The sequence below is a fragment of the Pelophylax lessonae genome (assembly GCF_965119305.1).
Source record: "Pelophylax lessonae genome assembly, chromosome: 4".
Lineage (NCBI taxonomy): Eukaryota > Metazoa > Chordata > Amphibia > Anura > Ranidae > Pelophylax > Pelophylax lessonae.
Genome location: NC_138771.1, coordinates 196,001,243 through 196,019,529, shown reverse-complemented (window position 1 = coordinate 196,019,529; position 18,287 = coordinate 196,001,243). Strand labels below are relative to the sequence as shown.

Sequence of the window (18,287 nt, the reverse complement as noted above, 5' to 3'; positions counted from 1 at the left end):
TCACTTAGGGGTGTACTCACTTTTGTTGCCAACGGTTTAGATATTAATGGCTGTGTGTTGTTATTTTGAGGGAACAGCAAATGTACACTGTTATACAAGCTGTACACTCACTACTTTACATTGTAGCAAAGTGTAATTTCTTCAGTGTTGTCACATGAAAAGATATAATAAAATATTTAATAAAAATGTGAGGGGTGTACTCACTTCTGTGGGATACTGTATAGTTCAAAGTAAATCCACTTTGTAGAATTGGCATGATATTCCAGGATTTTGATTTTAACCTGTAATGTATTACTAATAATTCATGGAAAAAAAATCTTTATTTTCAGTCCGCTTGTGATTTGCTTCGGAGGATTATTCGCATCTTGTATCTTAGTAAGAGGCTACAGGGCCAACTGCAGGGCGGAAGCAGGGAGATAACTAAAGCTGCACAAAGTCTTAATGAGCTGGGTAAGTTCTCATGGTTTTTTCCTTTTAGTTGTATTTTTGTTTCTGTATTTTTTTTACAATTGTTTTATGGCATCAGCACAATTTAGATACATGCAGATTGCTTGATATCAAATGTGTCTCCCCACCTTTTGTTGTTAGTCTACTAAGCGATTTGTCTAAAGTGGCAGGCACATTGCGTTTTTTCATTGTTTTGTGAATCATAGCTGTATATTTCTGGAATGGTATTTGAAATCAGGTTACAGCGGGTTACTTATACAGACATTTTTATGGATAGCCTGCTTGAAATCACAAGGTGTCTTGCCTTGTGAGGAAATCCATTGTTTGCTTTGTTCTGTATTGAGGCAGATACTTGGTGCTTTCAAGGCTTCTCTGCTATATTTGTGTCATTCCTATTCTACACTTGAGTACAAGTATTTTGGTCATCTCCATGTTGGATATACACTACGACAGGGGCCGCATCAGCATTATGGTTGCTGTCAAGGATTGTATCTGTAAGACTATATAAATGTATCCAGGGCTTTTTTTAATTTTGGTTATCAGAGAATAGATGCAGGAACTCAACCAGACCCGCACCCCACCGCAGAACTGTGTAGCACAGTGGGTATGGCCAAATTGAACAGTAGGAGGATCTTAAAGAAGCAATAAATACCAGTTATGTACATAATTCAGGGGTACACTGTGTACAGAGTGCAGGGTTGGAGAGTGCGCTACATACTTAGTGCTGGGTTTAGAGGTGTACTATACACGGTATGCAGGGTTCAGCTCTCTTTCACAGGCTGCCCAAATCTCACTTCCACCTCTCCCCGTCTCTGACCACTGCACCACTGTCCCTCATTCCCCACCTCTGCACACATCCCCCTCCACAGCCCTCATCCCCTCCCCAAAAAAGCCTCCTTGCATCTCACCTACCCAACTCGGCTATAGTACCTGCCAGCAGTGTAGGGGACTCCACCTCTCTCTCTCACTTGGAGATCATTGGTCAGCACCTGTTCACCCGGGCAGAGATGGGGATTACAGTGCGGCTTACCATGTGATACCCCATCCCACACTGCATCTGCATCTCCCTTGTCCCTGTTGTGAGTGTAGGGCAGACAGAGATCTGAGAGCCACTGAGACGAAAGCTGTACTTGTAAAGACAGAAGGCTTCTGTGTTTACAAGGGACAGTGGTGAGCGGAGGGCGAGAGCCACGTTTCAGATGAAAAAAAGTCCTGGATGTGAGGGCCACATAAAAGAGGCTGGATTCAGCCCGCGGGCCTTATGTTTGACATATGTGCACTACGACATCTATTGAAAAAGAAAGAGGCCAATAGATTTTTTTTTTCTTCTGGTAAATTTCTAATAAGTATTTGAATTTTATTTCAACACATATTTCATATATCTCATTTGTGTTTTTTTATCACTTGTGAAGTAAATGGGCCTTGGCACAAACTCCCATCAGGTATAGGGATGGTGTCCATGTTTATGCTATTCGCTATGAAAGATGTTTACCTGTTTAAGAGCCGGTTCACACTACCGCGACCAGAAAGTCGCCCCATGAAGGAGTGACTTTTTTGAGTGACTTGTTTAGAGACTTGGAAGCGACTTGGAAGAGACTTGTGCACTACTTTGAAGAGACTTAAATGATAGGCGACTTTGTCTGTGGGGAATGCCTGGCTAATCTTTTTCTTCTTCCTGGAAAGTCTGATCACAGTCGCTTGAAAGAAGATAAGGATCCGACTTGGAGGCAACTCCCATTGAAGTCTATGCGCACAAGCCGGATAGGGGTCGCCTTGAAGTAGTACAGGAACCTTTTCTAAAGTCGGAGCGACTTCAGTAGTGCATATTAAGACGGCTCTCATTCATTTACATTGAATTTGTGATGACAAGAGACTTGGGGCGACTTGAGGGCACACAAGTCGTGTCCCAAGTCGGAGTAGTGTGAACCCGCTCTAAGGTTTGTATTTTACTCTTGTTAAACTAAGTAATCTCGTATCTCTTGAAAGAAGCAGTTCTGGAATGGGAACCAAATTTGTTTTTCTCTAACAGCTGACATATTGAAAAACTATTTTATTTTTTTTCCTGTACACAATGCTTTAGGAAATTGTTTTGTTGAAATATTGGTTGGATTAAATTTAAATTAAATTGAATGCTCTGTAGGTAATGTACCAGTAAAAGTACAGTGTTAGATGAGACTGTGAAGAGTTAGGACAGTAAACACAAGGAAATCGCATGGACATCTATGAGATCTGACATCTTTAAAGTGGTTGTAAACCTCAGACCTAAAATATGAATAAACCACATCCCCCTATAATGTGTACTAAGCTCAATCCAGAGCACCAAGTGGCATTTCTGTCTGCTGATTTGTTCCTCTGCCATCTGTGCGAATCACTTCTGACAGGGCGGACCTCCAGCCTCAGCTCTGTTCCTGTGAGCTGTGTGAAAAGGGGGGGGGGGGGGAGTGTCTCTTCCATCCAATCAGCTTGCAGACTTCTCCTCTCTGAGCTCTGCCGAGTGTAACTTCAGCTCTCTGCCCCCTGTTTTTTAAACTCTGAGAAAATCTTTAACAACTCAGCACTTTGAACAGATTTAGAAAAGAGAAAACTGCAGATAAACAGGTTTAACTTTTGAAGAAGGATTTGATTCTTCACTGTGCATCTCCTGAGGCCAGTCACTTCACTGGATACAGTATATGTAAGGGTTTACAACCACTTTAAAGTGATTGGTAAACACTGGTTTGTTCTTTAATGCTCCTTTTACAAAACTATTACAGGTCAAAAAGTGTGACACTATATTTTTGGTCCTATTTCTGGTGCCATTTTTTGGTCCTTTTGCACAAATTTTCTGTTAATCAAAGATAAGTTTTATTGAAAGAATAGCACACAGTACAAAGAATGCAGATAGAATACTCCTGTGATAGTTCTACAGAGATAATAGGTAGTCATAGATAACTCTGTAAGTAACCATGAATAAACACATTGCCGAGAAGAGTTATACAGCATGTCTTTGTATATAACCAACCTATTACCACCACAATCTGACTATTCTGAGACTCGCCCTCCGCTTCCAGTGGAAAGTTTAGGCTTGTATTCACAGGTTAAAGGAATCAAACCCAACCCATTAGTAGTCTGCCCATTACTAATTCGAGTGAACTTAAGCCGTGGGTGTCTAACCAGGGACCCCGTAAGTTATTGAATTTTTGGGGGCAACCCTATGTTGGTAGATGTATATTTTTCTAATCTGAGGGTTTCTCCCATAGATTGTAGCCATTCCTTTTCTTTCGCACAATTTATGGTGGATTTCTCTGGGCAGCCTTAGCCAGCACAGTCTCAACGCAAAGACAAGGCAGATGTTCTAGGAGGATAGTTTACACAATTGCATGGTTGGTGGTATGCTTCTGAAAACGTAGTTCTTCATGCAACGTGTTACAGTGCAAACCACCATATCCCAACGCTTCTGCAGTGCACTGAATAAAATGGAACTTGTGACATTTCAATTAAGTTCTAACTAAAAAGCAAAAAAGGAGAAAAAGATAAACTGCGTGAGTGAGGATCTGCTCTTTGGCACTATTCCTCCAGTGGCTGTGTGTTGGTGTGTGGTGGTACGAATGAGCTCTTGCTTACTAAACTTCACATTTTTTGCATCCCAAGTGTATGTGTGTTTTTTTTTTTTAACCACTTCCCACAAACCAATGTACCTGTACGTCTGCATAAAGAAAAGTGGCTGTACCGGGATGATGCCTGCAGGCATCAACCCGGTACCGTTTTTTTAGAGCCAGCGGTCGGCTTTTAGGAGATAACGGATGCGGCCGCTCAACCCTTATCCCAGTGAGTGGAAGGGGACTCCTCCCACCCTTGCTGCTTTCCACGGCTCTGCCCGGGTCTCCCATCCCACCGGGAGACTCGAGCAAACAGCCGGATTCGGCTTAGGTCAGATCTCTAATCATGTAACCCGAAAGGTATGTCACAACCTCACTTTCGGTTTACTCGGCTGCCAATGGCGCCGATTTAAAAAAAAAAAAAGTATCCGTATTCAAAAATGCTGATTTCGGCATTTTGAATACTTTGAAGTGCAGTGGAGGGGTGTGGGTTTAGACACCCCCCCCCCCCCCCCCCCATGATCCCTCCATAAAGAGTGCCTGTCACTGCCTATTACTGTCACAAGGGATGTTTACATTTCTTGTGATTGCAATAAAAGTGATCAGATTTTTTTTTTTTCGTTAAAAATAAAAAAATTAATTAAATAGGTGTTCAAAATGTGATGTATCGGTGCGATCGTCAGAGCGAGAGCAATAATTCTAGAAAAAGACCTCCTCTGTAACTCTAAACTGGTAACCGCTAAAAATGTTTAAAGCGTTACCCATGGAGATTTTTTAAGTACCGTAGTTTGTCGCCATTCCACGAGTGTGCGCAATTTTAAATGGGTATCTCGTTACGTGGTGTGACATCATCTTTCACAATATACAAACAATTGGGCTAACTTTCCGGTTTTCGTGTGTGTGTGTGTGTGTGTATATGTATGTATGTGTGTGTATATATATATATATATATATATATATATTATTTGGGGTTCTAAACTTGTAAACAACATGTCAGAAACAGGCTTGGTCCTTAAGTGGTTAAGGAGGGGGATAGACATCATTTTCCCTCACATCTGATCTCAAAGGAAATTGATGGAAATATCCCTTGTAGACAGTTATCACAGGTACAAGTGCTCCCATTGTTCTGGTGAGAATTGTTTTCAATTTGACATCACTTTTTTCTAATGGCAATAAAAAGTGTGACTCTGCCCAGCAATAAACACCTGGAAGGGATTCTAACCCTTCCATTTTCTAGCTAAAAACTTAAAAAAAAAAAAAAAACGTTTCTAGCTATCTCTTCACTTTTTACAACTGGTTTTAATAAGGAGATCAGGCCTCACTAGTGCCAGGTTTCCTAGAGAACTTCTACAGCTGCAAAGACAACAAAATGGAATTGGTTTTGAAGTTACTTATACCCCCAGCATATTTAACACTAAATTCTCCTAGAGTTTGTAGAGCGTTTGGGTTGCTACTAACAATTCATGTTGTGGACTCCGGAAACACCATGTGTGAATACAGCCGAATAATGTTAGAACTCAGGTCTTTTAGTATCAAAAGGGCTCACCTCACAGGCCTCTCTGGCCTCTGCCAGGTATGAAAATGTCTTTTGAACCAAATGGTACTTCCACAAGAATAATGCCACATGCAATATTGGGCACACCTGACCACTGATCTTAATTGCTTTGTGTCCTGAGCTCTGCGTCTGCATCCAGCACCATGTAGACCAACAATAATAAACTGCCCAATAGGGAATTTCACAGTGTGCAGTTGTATGGGTAGCAGTGCAGTTTAAAACTAACCATTTTTTTAATAATTGCAAAGATGGTATACTTTACCTTCTCTGTTAAGAGTGACCCTGAACCTCCTTTTCTGGGGTCCCCTGCTGGTACTCTCCACTCCAAATAAATGGCCACTGCCCTCATCTATAACTCGCCTTTGCAGCAAGGAGCACATGGGAGGGCAACGCATGCAAAAAAGAACCAAAGAGATTCCCTGCTCAATTTACCAACCAGCCTGCAAACAACCAAATTATCCTGTCAAACAGGGGTTTATTCGTAATGCAGTGAATGCATTAAGGTAAAAAATGTATTGACTTTATAATTCCTATAAACTGGTTTTCACTGGTAGTCTGAGAAGTTCCTGGCTGACTGTTGTTCCAGCAGCAGTTTGGTTAAGCCTAAAATGTTAAGATTGTCTGGTTTCTGTGCGTATTTATACTTAATCATTTTCTATATATAGTTGATTTAAAACTGAAATTAAATGCATATGTTTTAGGACTATTATTAAATAGTTGCTAATTCGGTAGGTTTCAATACCAGATTAATCTCTACTGCTGGGATATATAGACACACATTACATCATTGATGAATTGCCATGGAAATATGAGACCAAAATATATGCACACAAATGGTAACGCATAATTAAATCATATCTCACCATGTTTTTATGCTTCACTTCCATGCACAATCTGATACCAGAGCAGCACTCAAGATATTCTATTTCTGTCTTTGCCATGAAGAATGATTCAGATTATATACTTAAAGCATTTGATTCACATGATTTGTCCATCATACCTATTTTACATATAAAATATGGTCATTTACATTCTCATTTGGTAGGGTTCTTGCTTTTTATTTTTCACAAATTCCACTAAGACAGGCTTTTAGAAATTCTAATAGGTGAATTAGGTGATAGTCTATACACAAGGGATCCTTTGTATTGGGCAGAGTTACATTTTTTTAATGTTTGGGAATAATTTTGATGTTTTCATGAGAAATATTGTTTTGATGGGTTTCCTTTTGCGCCATTTTTTTCTGAATTTTTTTATTCCATCCCACCTGTCTAATTTTTGCCATTTATTCAGTTCAACAATACAGTATAGATTAACATTTTCAAGTTTGATACTAAATTTATGGTAGTGGTGTTGTGCTAAATGATCTTTATATGTGTATTTGATGGTGCTTGTTTTAGAAATGCTTTACATAGTTAACTCTATTATTATTATTTATATTATTTAGGATTTATTTAGCGGCAGCAGTTTGTACAACACAATGCAATACAAGAGGATTAGGAGGGTCCTGATCGTGAGAGCATACAATCTAAAAGGGGAGGGCAAGTGATATAAAAAGTAATCACTGTAAGAAAAGAGCTTATGGCGAAAGTGGAGGTACATTTTATTACATGAAGGAGAGTTAGGCTCTCCTGAAGAGATGAGTTTTTAGGGATTGTCTAAAGGCAGACCTAGTAGGAAATAGCTGGACAGATTGGGGTAGGGAGTTATAGAGGAAGGGAGAGGCTATGAAGAAGTCCTTTAGGCATGCATGAGAGTAGGTGATGAGGCAGCTAGAGAACATGAGGTCCCGGAAGGAGGAGTGGAAAAGGTTTTGAGATTAAGCTAGTGATGTAGTTGGGGGCAAAATTGTGGATGGCCTTCTACGTTACTATTTTGAATTGTATTCATTGGGTGATCAGATACCAATTGAGGGAATGGTAGAGAGTGATTGCAGACATTGAGCAGTTACTAAGGTGCATGAGCTCCCTCATGGAACTGGCCAGTTTGGTATATTGGGGTACTAGGGCTTATGCTACTCTTCCTGATCTTACTAAAACTACCATTAGGGATTGGACTTTGGCTAGGAAGCGTTTCTTGAAGCCCGATCAGTGGTCATCCTATAATCCCTTGTGGGGTAACCCCAACATTTTTGGATGATATGGCATTAGGCCTCTTCAAGATTTTATCCCAAGGGGATTTCTGTTGTCCTTTCAGGACCTTTCTCTTAAATATGGTCTGCCGCGTTGGATGCACTTCCGTTTCTGCCAACTGCGGCTTGCAGCTTGATCACAGTTCTCCAGTGGAAGATATTCTTGCACAAGCGCAGCTCTCTAAACCTCTCAACACTATACTTGGCTCTCCTGAGTGTAAAGACCCCCAAGATAGAAAAAATATGGGAAAAGTGGAGTGCAGATATTCCTACCTTGGGTAGAGAAACTTGGGAGGAATGCTTTGAATATAATTCTAGAATGGTTATCTCCTCTAAGGACAAGCTAACCCAGCCTAAATTTTCACACCACGTGTTGTACACACCTCACAGGTTACATCAAATCTACCCTAATAGATCCTGCGAATTTATTCCTCACTCCTCTATTGGCACATTTTTCCCTCTCGATATCTCCTGAGCTAGCCCTCCTGGGTATACAGGATGAAGGGGAAACAACAACAAAAAGAAAAGGGGCGCACCAACCTAGTGCATTACCACTAAAAATATTTATTAAAATATTAAAAAGTATACATTATACTCACAAAGCAGGTGTGAATAAACAAACAACCACATAATACACATAAAATCTCCAAAGTAGCTAAGGCCCGCGCGATGCTGAATGGTATGCAGTGTGCCGCATGAGGCTGCTGTGGCTGTCCCATTATTGGGGTGGGGGGACATCTTTACTGGTTTCTGGCCCCGTGGACTTCTTTTGTGAGCGTTTAGGAGACCCGCGAAATGTTTCTTTTGGGGGTACCCAGAAAGGGGGGCAATGTTTGATGTCGAACTACCTAAAGTCCCCCATATCCCTGTCCAGGGAATTGCTTTATCTAGGTTTGATTTTAATTCTGACCAGGGTGGTCCTTCCTCTGGACAAATTTCAGGAACCACAGGCCGTGATTCAATGGCTGCTGTCACACACAGGTCTCTCTCCCGATTTGCATACAGGTTCTGAGTCTAGTGGTATCCACCTTCAAGACAGTTCTGTTTGTACAGTCCTACATGCAACTTCTTTAGCAGGTTTGGCTCCATAGGAGGATACCGAAGTTCATGGCGAGGTCACGGGGTCCTCTGACAGAGGCTTCAGGCATCCAAGGGCCATGGTAAGGCCAGTATCATCCTCGGCTCAGGCTTCACCCGCAGTTCCTGCGAGGAATCAAGAGCGAGGATCTTCCAAACATCCTGTTGGCCGTAAACATCCCTTGGGGGCTTCCTCTCAGAGAAGACCAATTGTCTCAAGGGCTAATCTACCATCCTGCTTTACAGGTTTTAATGGCCTAGCTATTGAAAGCCAGGTACTGAGGGATAGAGGTTTGGCTGGATCAGTGATCCCCACTATGGTGAAGGCGAGGAAGTTGTCTTCCAGCTAGATATACCATCGTACATGGAAAGCGTACATTTCTTGGTGTGAGTCAGTTGGCACTCATCCTCGATACTTTTCTGTGGCTCGGATCTTAACCTTTCTTCAATGGGGGCATTGATCAGAAGTTGGCCTTTAGTACCATCAAGGGCCAGGTATCTGCCTTGGCAATCTTCTTTCAGCGACCCCCTAGACACGCACTCTTTTAGTTTGTACCTTCATTCAGGGGGTTCGACATGGCTCCACCTGTACGATCTCTTTGGCCACCATGGAACTTAAATTTAGTGCTTTCGGTTCTCCAGAAACTTTCATTTGAGAATATTCGAGAGATTCCCTTGTCTACGTTATCCCAGAAGGTGACATTCTTGGTTGGTTGTGCTGGGACTTGTAGTGCCCCTAGCACCCATGGACCTCTCTGATTCAAGACAGGTGGGTCCACGAGCTGATTTAGTCCAGCTGCAAGATCGAATTTTGGTATTCTTCTCCAGAGAGGTTTTTTTTCTTTCAACCTGCGTTTGTCCCCAGACCGCCTGCACAGTCTCATCGGGGCGGTACAAGATTTGCTACTACAAGGGGTGATTGTACTGGTTCCAAACTCTGAACGTTTTCGGGGTTTTTATTCAAACCTGTTTACACTACCCAGGAAGGAAGGCAAAGTTCGTCCAATCCTGGACCTAAAAAGCCCTGAACCGCTTTTTGCGGGTACAGAATTTCTGGATAGAGTCCATTCGTACGGTAGTGGCATCCCTTCATCAAGGCCTCTATCGATATCAAGGGCGCTTCCCTCCATATCCCAATTATATGTCGGGTATCATCGCTTCCTCCGCTTTGCCGTGGTCGAGGAACATTATCAATTTGTATCATTACCCTTTGGACTCGCCTCAGCTTCTTGAATATTCACAAAAGTGTTGGCCCCGATGTTAGCATTGTTGAGACAGCAGGAGATTGCGGTACTATGGTAGCTGGACGATCATCTTCTGCAAGCAGGGTCTCCGACTGCTCTGAAGGACAACCTGGACATCACTGTACGGACTCTGCAGGAGTTCGGTTGGACATTGGATTTCCAGAAGTCTGCTCTGGTTCCATCCGCCAAGTTGGACTATTTGGGTCTGACTCTGGACTCGGCAAGCCTTGGACCAGGGAGAATGGTCACTTCATCCAGAGGTGTTTCATCAGCTGTCTCCGGTGAAGAACTCCAGAGGTGGACTTGTTGGTCTCTCGCCTCAACAGGAAGGTGCAGAGATTCGTGGCAAGGTCTTGGGATCCTCTAGCCGATGCCACAGATGCACTGGTGTCTCCTTGGGACCAGTACCATCTGATATACGCCTTTTCCCCTCTGAAACTTCTGCCAAGACTTCTGAAGGATTGAGGCAGAAGGAATTCTGGTCATTCTAGTGGCCCCAGACTGGCCTCGCCGGTCTTGGTAAGCGGATCTAATTCGGCTGGTGTCCGATGTCCCTTGGCAACTTCCTCTCAGAGAAGACCTATTGGCCCAAGGGCCGATCTTCCATCCTGCTTTACAGTCGCTGGCTTTAACAGCTTTGCTGTTGAAAGCCAGGTGCCGAAGGATAGGGGGTTGTCTGACTGCGATTCCCACGCTGTTAAAAGCTAGAAAATCTACCTCCTAGGAAGATTTTCCATTGCGTTTAGAAGTCTTACATTGGGTGGTGTGAGCCTCTGGGGGTTTCTCCCCGTTCCTTTTTGGTGACTCGAATTTTGGCATTCCTCCAAAAGAGGTGTGGAACAGCGCTCGGCCTTGGGGACCATCAAGGGGCAGGTTTCGGCCTTCAACGTCCTTTTGGCTACGCATTCCTTGGTTCGCACCGTTGGTCAAGGGGTTCGCCACTTGACTTCACTTGTGCGGTCTCCATTGCTTCAGTGGGATCTTTTGAAAATATTTGTGAGATTCCCCTGCTTACATTGTCTGTAACATGGGGGACCATTCGCTCTAGTGGTAGATGAGTTTTTTAAAGCATTCACATCAGTCATCACTTTGGTTTTAGGGCATGGCAGCTCATTTTTATTAAAAGGAATAAGAAAAGTCCATAACATATAAGTTTCCCATGCAGGGGTTCTTTTCCAGTCAATATATGACAAACCGAAAATGCTAGCCCACCTGGCTCTTAAGCTCTTACTCAGCTTTTCAGGAGCAGTACCTCTGCTCTTTATGCTGGTCCCCAGACCATGAATTCTCTAAAGCTTGCAGCTTCACTCTGGCCTTAGTCCTCGGGCCGTCACCTGCCTCTTGCGGACACACGTGCACTGGCTGCCACCTTCTCCATCTGGGAGCTCTGAGGTATTCATTCACCTCCATTTTGATGGCTGTGAACACTTGAACACACACTGCTGGTCATCCACAAAACATGGACACAGGGTTGGAGATTCCATCCCACCCAAGACACTATGGAATCTCCAAACTACAGAGCCCCCTCCATGTATACCAAAACCTGAAGAAAGATGTAGAAGCAGTTTTCTCCACTGTACATCTATGCTCTGTAGTTCTGCACGTAGCCAATGTGCATACTCTGTCCTTTTTAAATCACCATTTTCACAGTGATCGTCTCGACCTGTCACATGTCCCACAAGATACCCTTCTTGGTGGCGATTACTTCTGCATGCAGAGTTTATGAACTGGCTGCTTTTGTCTTGTTGTTCACCTTATTTGGTGGCTCACAGAGATAGTGGTGCTTCACCTCGTCAGTCATTCTTTCCTAAGGCGGTCTCTGGTTTTCATCTGAATGAAGACATTGTGTTGCCCTCCTTGTGGCCTAAGCATCCTAAGGAGATTGCTTTGCATTCCCTGGATGTGGTTTAGGCGATCAGGGTGTACTTGGCGGCAAACGAGTAATTTTGGAAATCAGACTCACTTTTTGTTCTAATTGATTGACCTCGCAAGGGGTTGGCCGCGTTTGCTGCAACCATTTTCAGATGGATCAGACAGATTAGTGCATGCCTATTCAATCAAGAGTCAGGTTCTTCCTTTCCCTTTTAAGGCGCATTCTACATGGGCGCTTAGTGCTTCCTGGGCCTTCCGCCATCAGGCGTCAGTGATGCCGGGTTGCAAGGTGGCCACCTGGTCGTCTGTGTACACTTTCACAATATTTATAGAATAGATGTGCTGGCATCTGCAAATGCTGCTTTTGGCCGCAAGGTTTTGCAAGCCGCTGTTTGAGAGGACTAGTCCTCTTTGAGAGTGTGTGTTTTTACAGGTGAGCTCCATTTGTTCCTGGTTGAGCTCCATGTTACCTGGTTGGCTAGGTTTAACCTTCTGGGAATTTTATCTGCTGCTTTTTCCCACCCCTCATGTTTAATACTGCTTTGGGATGTCCCAATGGTCAAGAAGATTCTGGAGCTGTGTGCGTCAATGAACGAAAGAGAAAATTGTTTTTTTTTTTCTTACCGTAAAATCATTTTCTCTAAAGTTCATTGATGGACAGCACCCACCCCTCGATTGAGTTAGGTTATTTTTCTTCTGACACTGCTTGAAACTAAACTAAATGCCTATAGCAGGAAGTGGGAGTATACCCCTGGGATTGCCCCATAGGCAGGGTAAAGCTTTTTCCTGCCTAGTGTCCTACTCTTTTAGGGGGCAGCATAACCCACTGGTCAAGAAGATTCTGAAGCTGTGTCCATCAATGCACCTCAGATAAAAAGGATTTTACAGTGAGACAAAAATCCAATTTTTCCAAAGTCATCTTCCAGAACAACTTATGAGAGAGAGGCTCTACCCATCTAAACAGATAACACATGATCCAATTAAAGCCTGGTCCATAGCCCTGTCCCTCAGTTTATATGTGTTTCGACCGGCCAGACAGGATCGCAGGAACTGTTTATTTTACTTTCCTTTCAGGCCTTTATACTAGTGGCAGGGGCTTCCCAGGTACAGTCCTCTCTTAACCACTTGCCGACCGCCGCACGACTATCTACGTCGGCGGTCAGCCCCTCACAGGCAAACTAACGTAGGGCTACGTTGCTTGCTTGTGAGGGTCTAGGGAGCGAGCGCGCGCCCCCCGGGGCGCGCTCCCGCGTGGTCACGGACCCCCCCCGCGCGTGTGACCAGCGGACCCGATGTCCGCCGGTCACTCGGCGATCGGCGGGGGAGAGGGAGAATGTCAGGCAGCTTGTGTAAACAAACTGCCTGTCATTCTCCTCGCTGCAAAGACACTGATAAAACGGATCTGGTATGTAGATCCGTTGATCAGTGTCCTTACAGCTAGAGCCACAGCCAATCACAGTAGAAACCACGCCCCTAGGGACACACACAGCCCCTCCCTTCCAAATAAAGTTAACCCCTTCACTACCAGTGTATTTTTACAGTAACAGTGCATATGTATAGCACTGATTACTGTAGAAATGTCACTGGTAACCCCAAAAGTGTCAAAAATGTCAGTCAAGGGTCCGATCTGTCCGCCGCAATGTCGCAGTACCGCAAAAAAAATCGCAGATCGCCGCCATTACGCGTTAAAAAAAAAAACAACAAAAATGACAAAAATCTTTCCCTTTGTTAGTAAACGCGATAACTTTTGCGCAAACCAATCAAAATACGCTTTTTGCGATTTTTTTTTTACCAAACATAGGTAGCATAAAATAAATTGGCCGAAAATTTTTAAAAATTTTGATTTTTACATTTTTTTTTGGGGGAATTTCATATAAAAAAATGTGAAAAATATTGCTATTTTTGCAAAATTGACGCTCTTTTTTTGTTTATAGCGCGTGATCAAAAAATCGCACAGGTGATCAAATACCACCAAAAGAAAGCTCTGTTTGTGGGAAAAAAAGGACGTCAAATTCGTTTAGGTACAGCGTCGCACGACCGCGCAATTGTGCGTTAAATTCACGCAGTGCCGAATCGCAAAATACCCCCTGGTCGGAATGGGGGTAAAATCTTCCGGGGCTTAAGTGGTTAACAGGGCCAGTAAACCTGGAGTGGATGCTAAAACCTGGGTTCTCCTTGGCTTATTTTTATTTGATTTTTTTCTGGTTTCCTTCTCCAAGAGTTAGAAGCTACCTGTCCATGTGAACCATGGTCTCTAGTCTCTAGTGAAGTCCCTCCACAGGCTGCTTTTTAACCTAGAGTCAAACGGACTTACAACCCCTCTCCATAAGATCCTGCTTGGTGGTCTCCGGCGGTGCACTTCAACCGCAGCTTTAGGCAGGAACCTGATCCACAGCACCTTGACAGGATTCCGCATGGACAGAAGCCTCAGGCAGCCTTTGATTGCAGCAGTGTCAGTGGACTCAAGGAGTCTGAGGGCTGTGATAGTGGCGGCAGCTTTAGAGTTTGCAGATTCCACAGCACCCACTGTTACCGACCTTAAAGCAGGATCGAAAGAATGATCGTATTATTTTTCTTTCCTGCTGCCTACTCTGTGGAGGGGATGCAGATTGAGTTTTTTTTTTTGTGGCGGGTACTTTAGCAATGACTGTCATATTGGAGTAACATTTTTGAGCCTCTCTCGCACAGTGGCAGCAGGCCACAAATAGTTTATCCTAGACCTCATCCTTTGGTGGTACAGGATTAATTTCAATAACAGACCTCCAACAAGTTTTTTTTTTTCTAAGTTACTTTCAAGGCTCTTTAACACACCTATCAATAGGTAGATTTTCACACACAGCCTGGCTTCTGAGAGGGATAATTTTAAAGCTAAGTGACTTTCAGACATAATTGCTACAATTATAACTAGGAGGAAGAAATCTACAAAAAACATATGAGGATCTGGTAGAGCTTCTTGTGTTGGAGAAGGTTCAGTGATTGAACAGATTGACAAGTTGTCCCTGTGGATCTTGAGTTCCTGCAGGAATGAGCTTCAATCTTGAATGCAACACTTTGATAGTACATGTAGCAACTCTTCCCAACTTTTTGGATATGTTTCTGGCAGAAGATCCTTTCATCCAGGGATACCTGATTGCTATCACAGAAAATGTCACTCTTGGGTTCACTGGTCACAGCAAGGCAAATCAGCAAAATCCAGGTCTTGTCCACTGCAGTGCTAGGAGGAGAGATTAGCAGGGGAGTGGCTTTCTGCTGTAGACTTTTTGGGATACCTGTATGAGTAAACTTATGCAGTGTAGGGGTACTCTGCTACAGTGTCAGCCAGGACTGCGCATGGGATCCATGGGACCCTGTAAGATGACAGAGCCTCCTGAAAATGGTAACAAGTGAAGAGAGAATGTTGATAGAAGAAACTGAAAGCAACCACGGGGTAAAGAAAAGTAGACATGGAAACCTAGTAAATTGTGAGGTCTGCTCTTTCTTTTATAGGGTTTATTAACCCTTTTAATCCTAAAGTAAATCTTTTCATTTCCCAAACATAGTAATACTGTCATAACCTGCCCTATCAACTGTTTCAGACACACTCGCCTCTTTCCCCAAAATGTGCAGACCTAACAGCACAGGTACTGATGTACAATTTTTTATATTTGCTATGTCCTCTTCTCTCCATCTCTAATCATTCTCTTGGGATGCTAACATGTGCAGAGGGCAGTGTCACTCAAAGGGCAGAGGTGTCTAGGACATATGGGCTATGAGTGACAGCCTGGCTCTTTCTGTCTTAATTCTATTTAATGAGAGTCAAGATGACAGCATTGAATTAATCAGTGGCACTGATGTGATCTATGCATTTCATCCACTCCTTTTTTAAACTCTTGCAAATAGCATTTTTGCAGAATTTTTACCAAAAAAATGTCTGCAGTAGAGAGAACTGGAAATGCTCTGGTCATGAATTTTTCTCACATTTTCCTGTGATCAGTTGCACAGAACATGCAGAAGTACTATCCTTTGTAGACCGTGTCAAAATGAGTGTAAATGATTGCACGATGCATAGAAACTGTATAAAATGTATCCAGGGAATTTTCAGGTGTGAACCAAGTAAAAAAAAATAGGGCCATAAGTGTGTTTTTGTGTTTACCATGGTAGAGAACTGGAAGATGTGGAAAGAGAGCAGTTTAACTTCTTAGATATCTTATTTTAGTGTAATAGATTTTGACAGGCCTGTGACAAACTGTGACAGAGCTTAATATGAAAGGAGACACATAGAGCAGCCATTTGCCCCATACCTGTACTAAATAATTGTAATTTGAGGATACCTGCTTAGCCATTGCAGTGCAAGGTTAACTTTAGCAGAAGGGTCAGCGCTCAATTTTATCATTGTCATCCCCTATCTGTTTTCATGATATGCCTTTCTGCCTGCCTTGTCATTATGACAGCTAGTGGGATGAAATTCTTCTACACCCTCAAGCCTCTTATTTGCATTAGCTGTTCTCTGTAGATCTATGCAGGGGCTGTTAATACTAGATTGACATCTCTAGTGATACAAAACATTCTTATAGTAGCAAAAATAGTGCATTTACTAAGTAGTTTTTATTGAAACATAGTTGTAGGTTCTGATTTTTTTTATAAGGCAACATGAAAACACATTTATTCTATAACAGAGTATGTGCTGTATAACATGTTTGTTTTGAAGTACTATGCAATCCTCCTTGTGTGTAGAGAATAGCAGTATTGTATATGTCACGCAATGCATGTATTGTAAGGGTGATATCCTACATGTCAGTAATGATCACTTATCTGAACGTTAAGATAATATGCGTCAAGCATTTAGCTTTGCATAGCAGACCATTTTTATTCTGGCTGGGAAAAAAGTGATATTAGAAGTGAGCTTGGGTGTCAGATGATGCATGCAGCTTGTCCTTTTAAGATGCCAAAGGAAAACTCCTTTCCAGTTTAAATAGGAATAAAACATGTTTGCAATCCAATAACATTGGTGTCCAGTATTTAGCTTCAAAGGCTAATGGGGCAGATAGTTCCCATTATGCAACTCTTCTATGCATACACCTTTATGCACTACCATTATTTTACAGAAATTTAACTTATGACTAATTATATCCAAAAAGAGTACATGTGGGCACACGGTAAGAGATGAGGAACATAACTTATACATGCTTTGCAATATGGAGCTTGTAGAGAATATAGTGAAGTCTACCTGTCACAAAATGTGCAGTTCAGTCTGAGCAAATGATGAAGACCAAAAACGTAATAAATGAATGCCTTCAGTGACAAATATTGAAGTGATCAGAAATCCAAAAGCCTTAATAGATGATATCTTGTAGTGGTTAGGCTAAGCCTGGCCTCTTTCGGCATCCCTGAACTCCTATCGGTTGCTATAATGATGGGCAGGTTTACTGACTAATCGGGAATCTCAGGAGGTGAGAGAGACATGTTGAAACTCAACATTTTCAAGAAAAGTGCACATAAATTTAGTAAACTATATCCCTGAATCATTTGATCTTTTTGACACTTGATTTCCACTGAAAATTACCTTTTAATTTTTGTTTACATCAAATGCTTAATTTAATCAATAGTAGTCTGAAACTGTTTCACTAGAAATCCGTCTTTAACAGCAGAAAGTAAAGGGTCCTAGGACTGTGGATTCTACCTAGCATTAAGCAGAAAAAGTGTTGAGCCTTACTTATTGGTTTAATCCTTAAATATGAATTAGTCATGCGGGTTAATAGTTTCTCGTTGAGCCAAGATTGTTTTCTCTACAAAAATAATATAGGGACATTTAAACAGAAGCTGTGTATTATTTAATTGCAAAAAATATGTGGTACTTTATATGATAATTGCAGACTGTTAAAAAATACAGTTAGGCTGGTCACAGACTGATCGAAATTTAAAGGGTTCAGCAGGAACAACTCCATCGATCCATTGTAAAATACAAGCAAAGCTACATTTTTATTGATTTTTCTTTTGTGGATGGTTCAAGAAGTCCAGTCAGATATTATAACACCTTGAAATAGAACAAAAGGCAAAACTTTTTTTCTCTTTCGTTCATTGACTGACTGACACAGCTCCATAGCTTCTTTGACCCTTGGGTTATGCTGCTCTCCATAGGAGTAGGGCTAGACAGAAACAAATTTGACTCCATAGTCCTAGGGGGTATACTTCCCACTTCCAGCTCTAGGACTTCAGTTTTTTCTGCCTAGTCAGGAGTAAGGACCTTGTTCCTTGCTGAGATCTCTGGTCCTGGCATTTTTTTCTTTTTTAAATTAAAATTTTTCTTCTTTTATTTATTTTTCTGTTCCTGAGATAACTATGATCAAAAGCAGGACTGGGCGACGCACTGGATTTCCTAGATCCTTGCGGTCTTCCCTGTCTGGTCA

General features: G+C 42.3%; 1 protein-coding gene across 1 annotated transcript in view; it reads left to right on the top strand.

Moving 5' to 3' along the window:
• COG5 (component of oligomeric golgi complex 5) overlaps positions 1–18,287 on the top strand; it is a 644,155-nt gene that overhangs the window by 26,870 nt on the left and 598,998 nt on the right. The window contains exon 6 of the mRNA XM_082254383.1: positions 330–450. Coding sequence (XP_082110509.1) covers positions 330–450 — 121 coding nt within the window. The remainder of the gene's footprint in view (positions 1–329; positions 451–18,287) is intronic.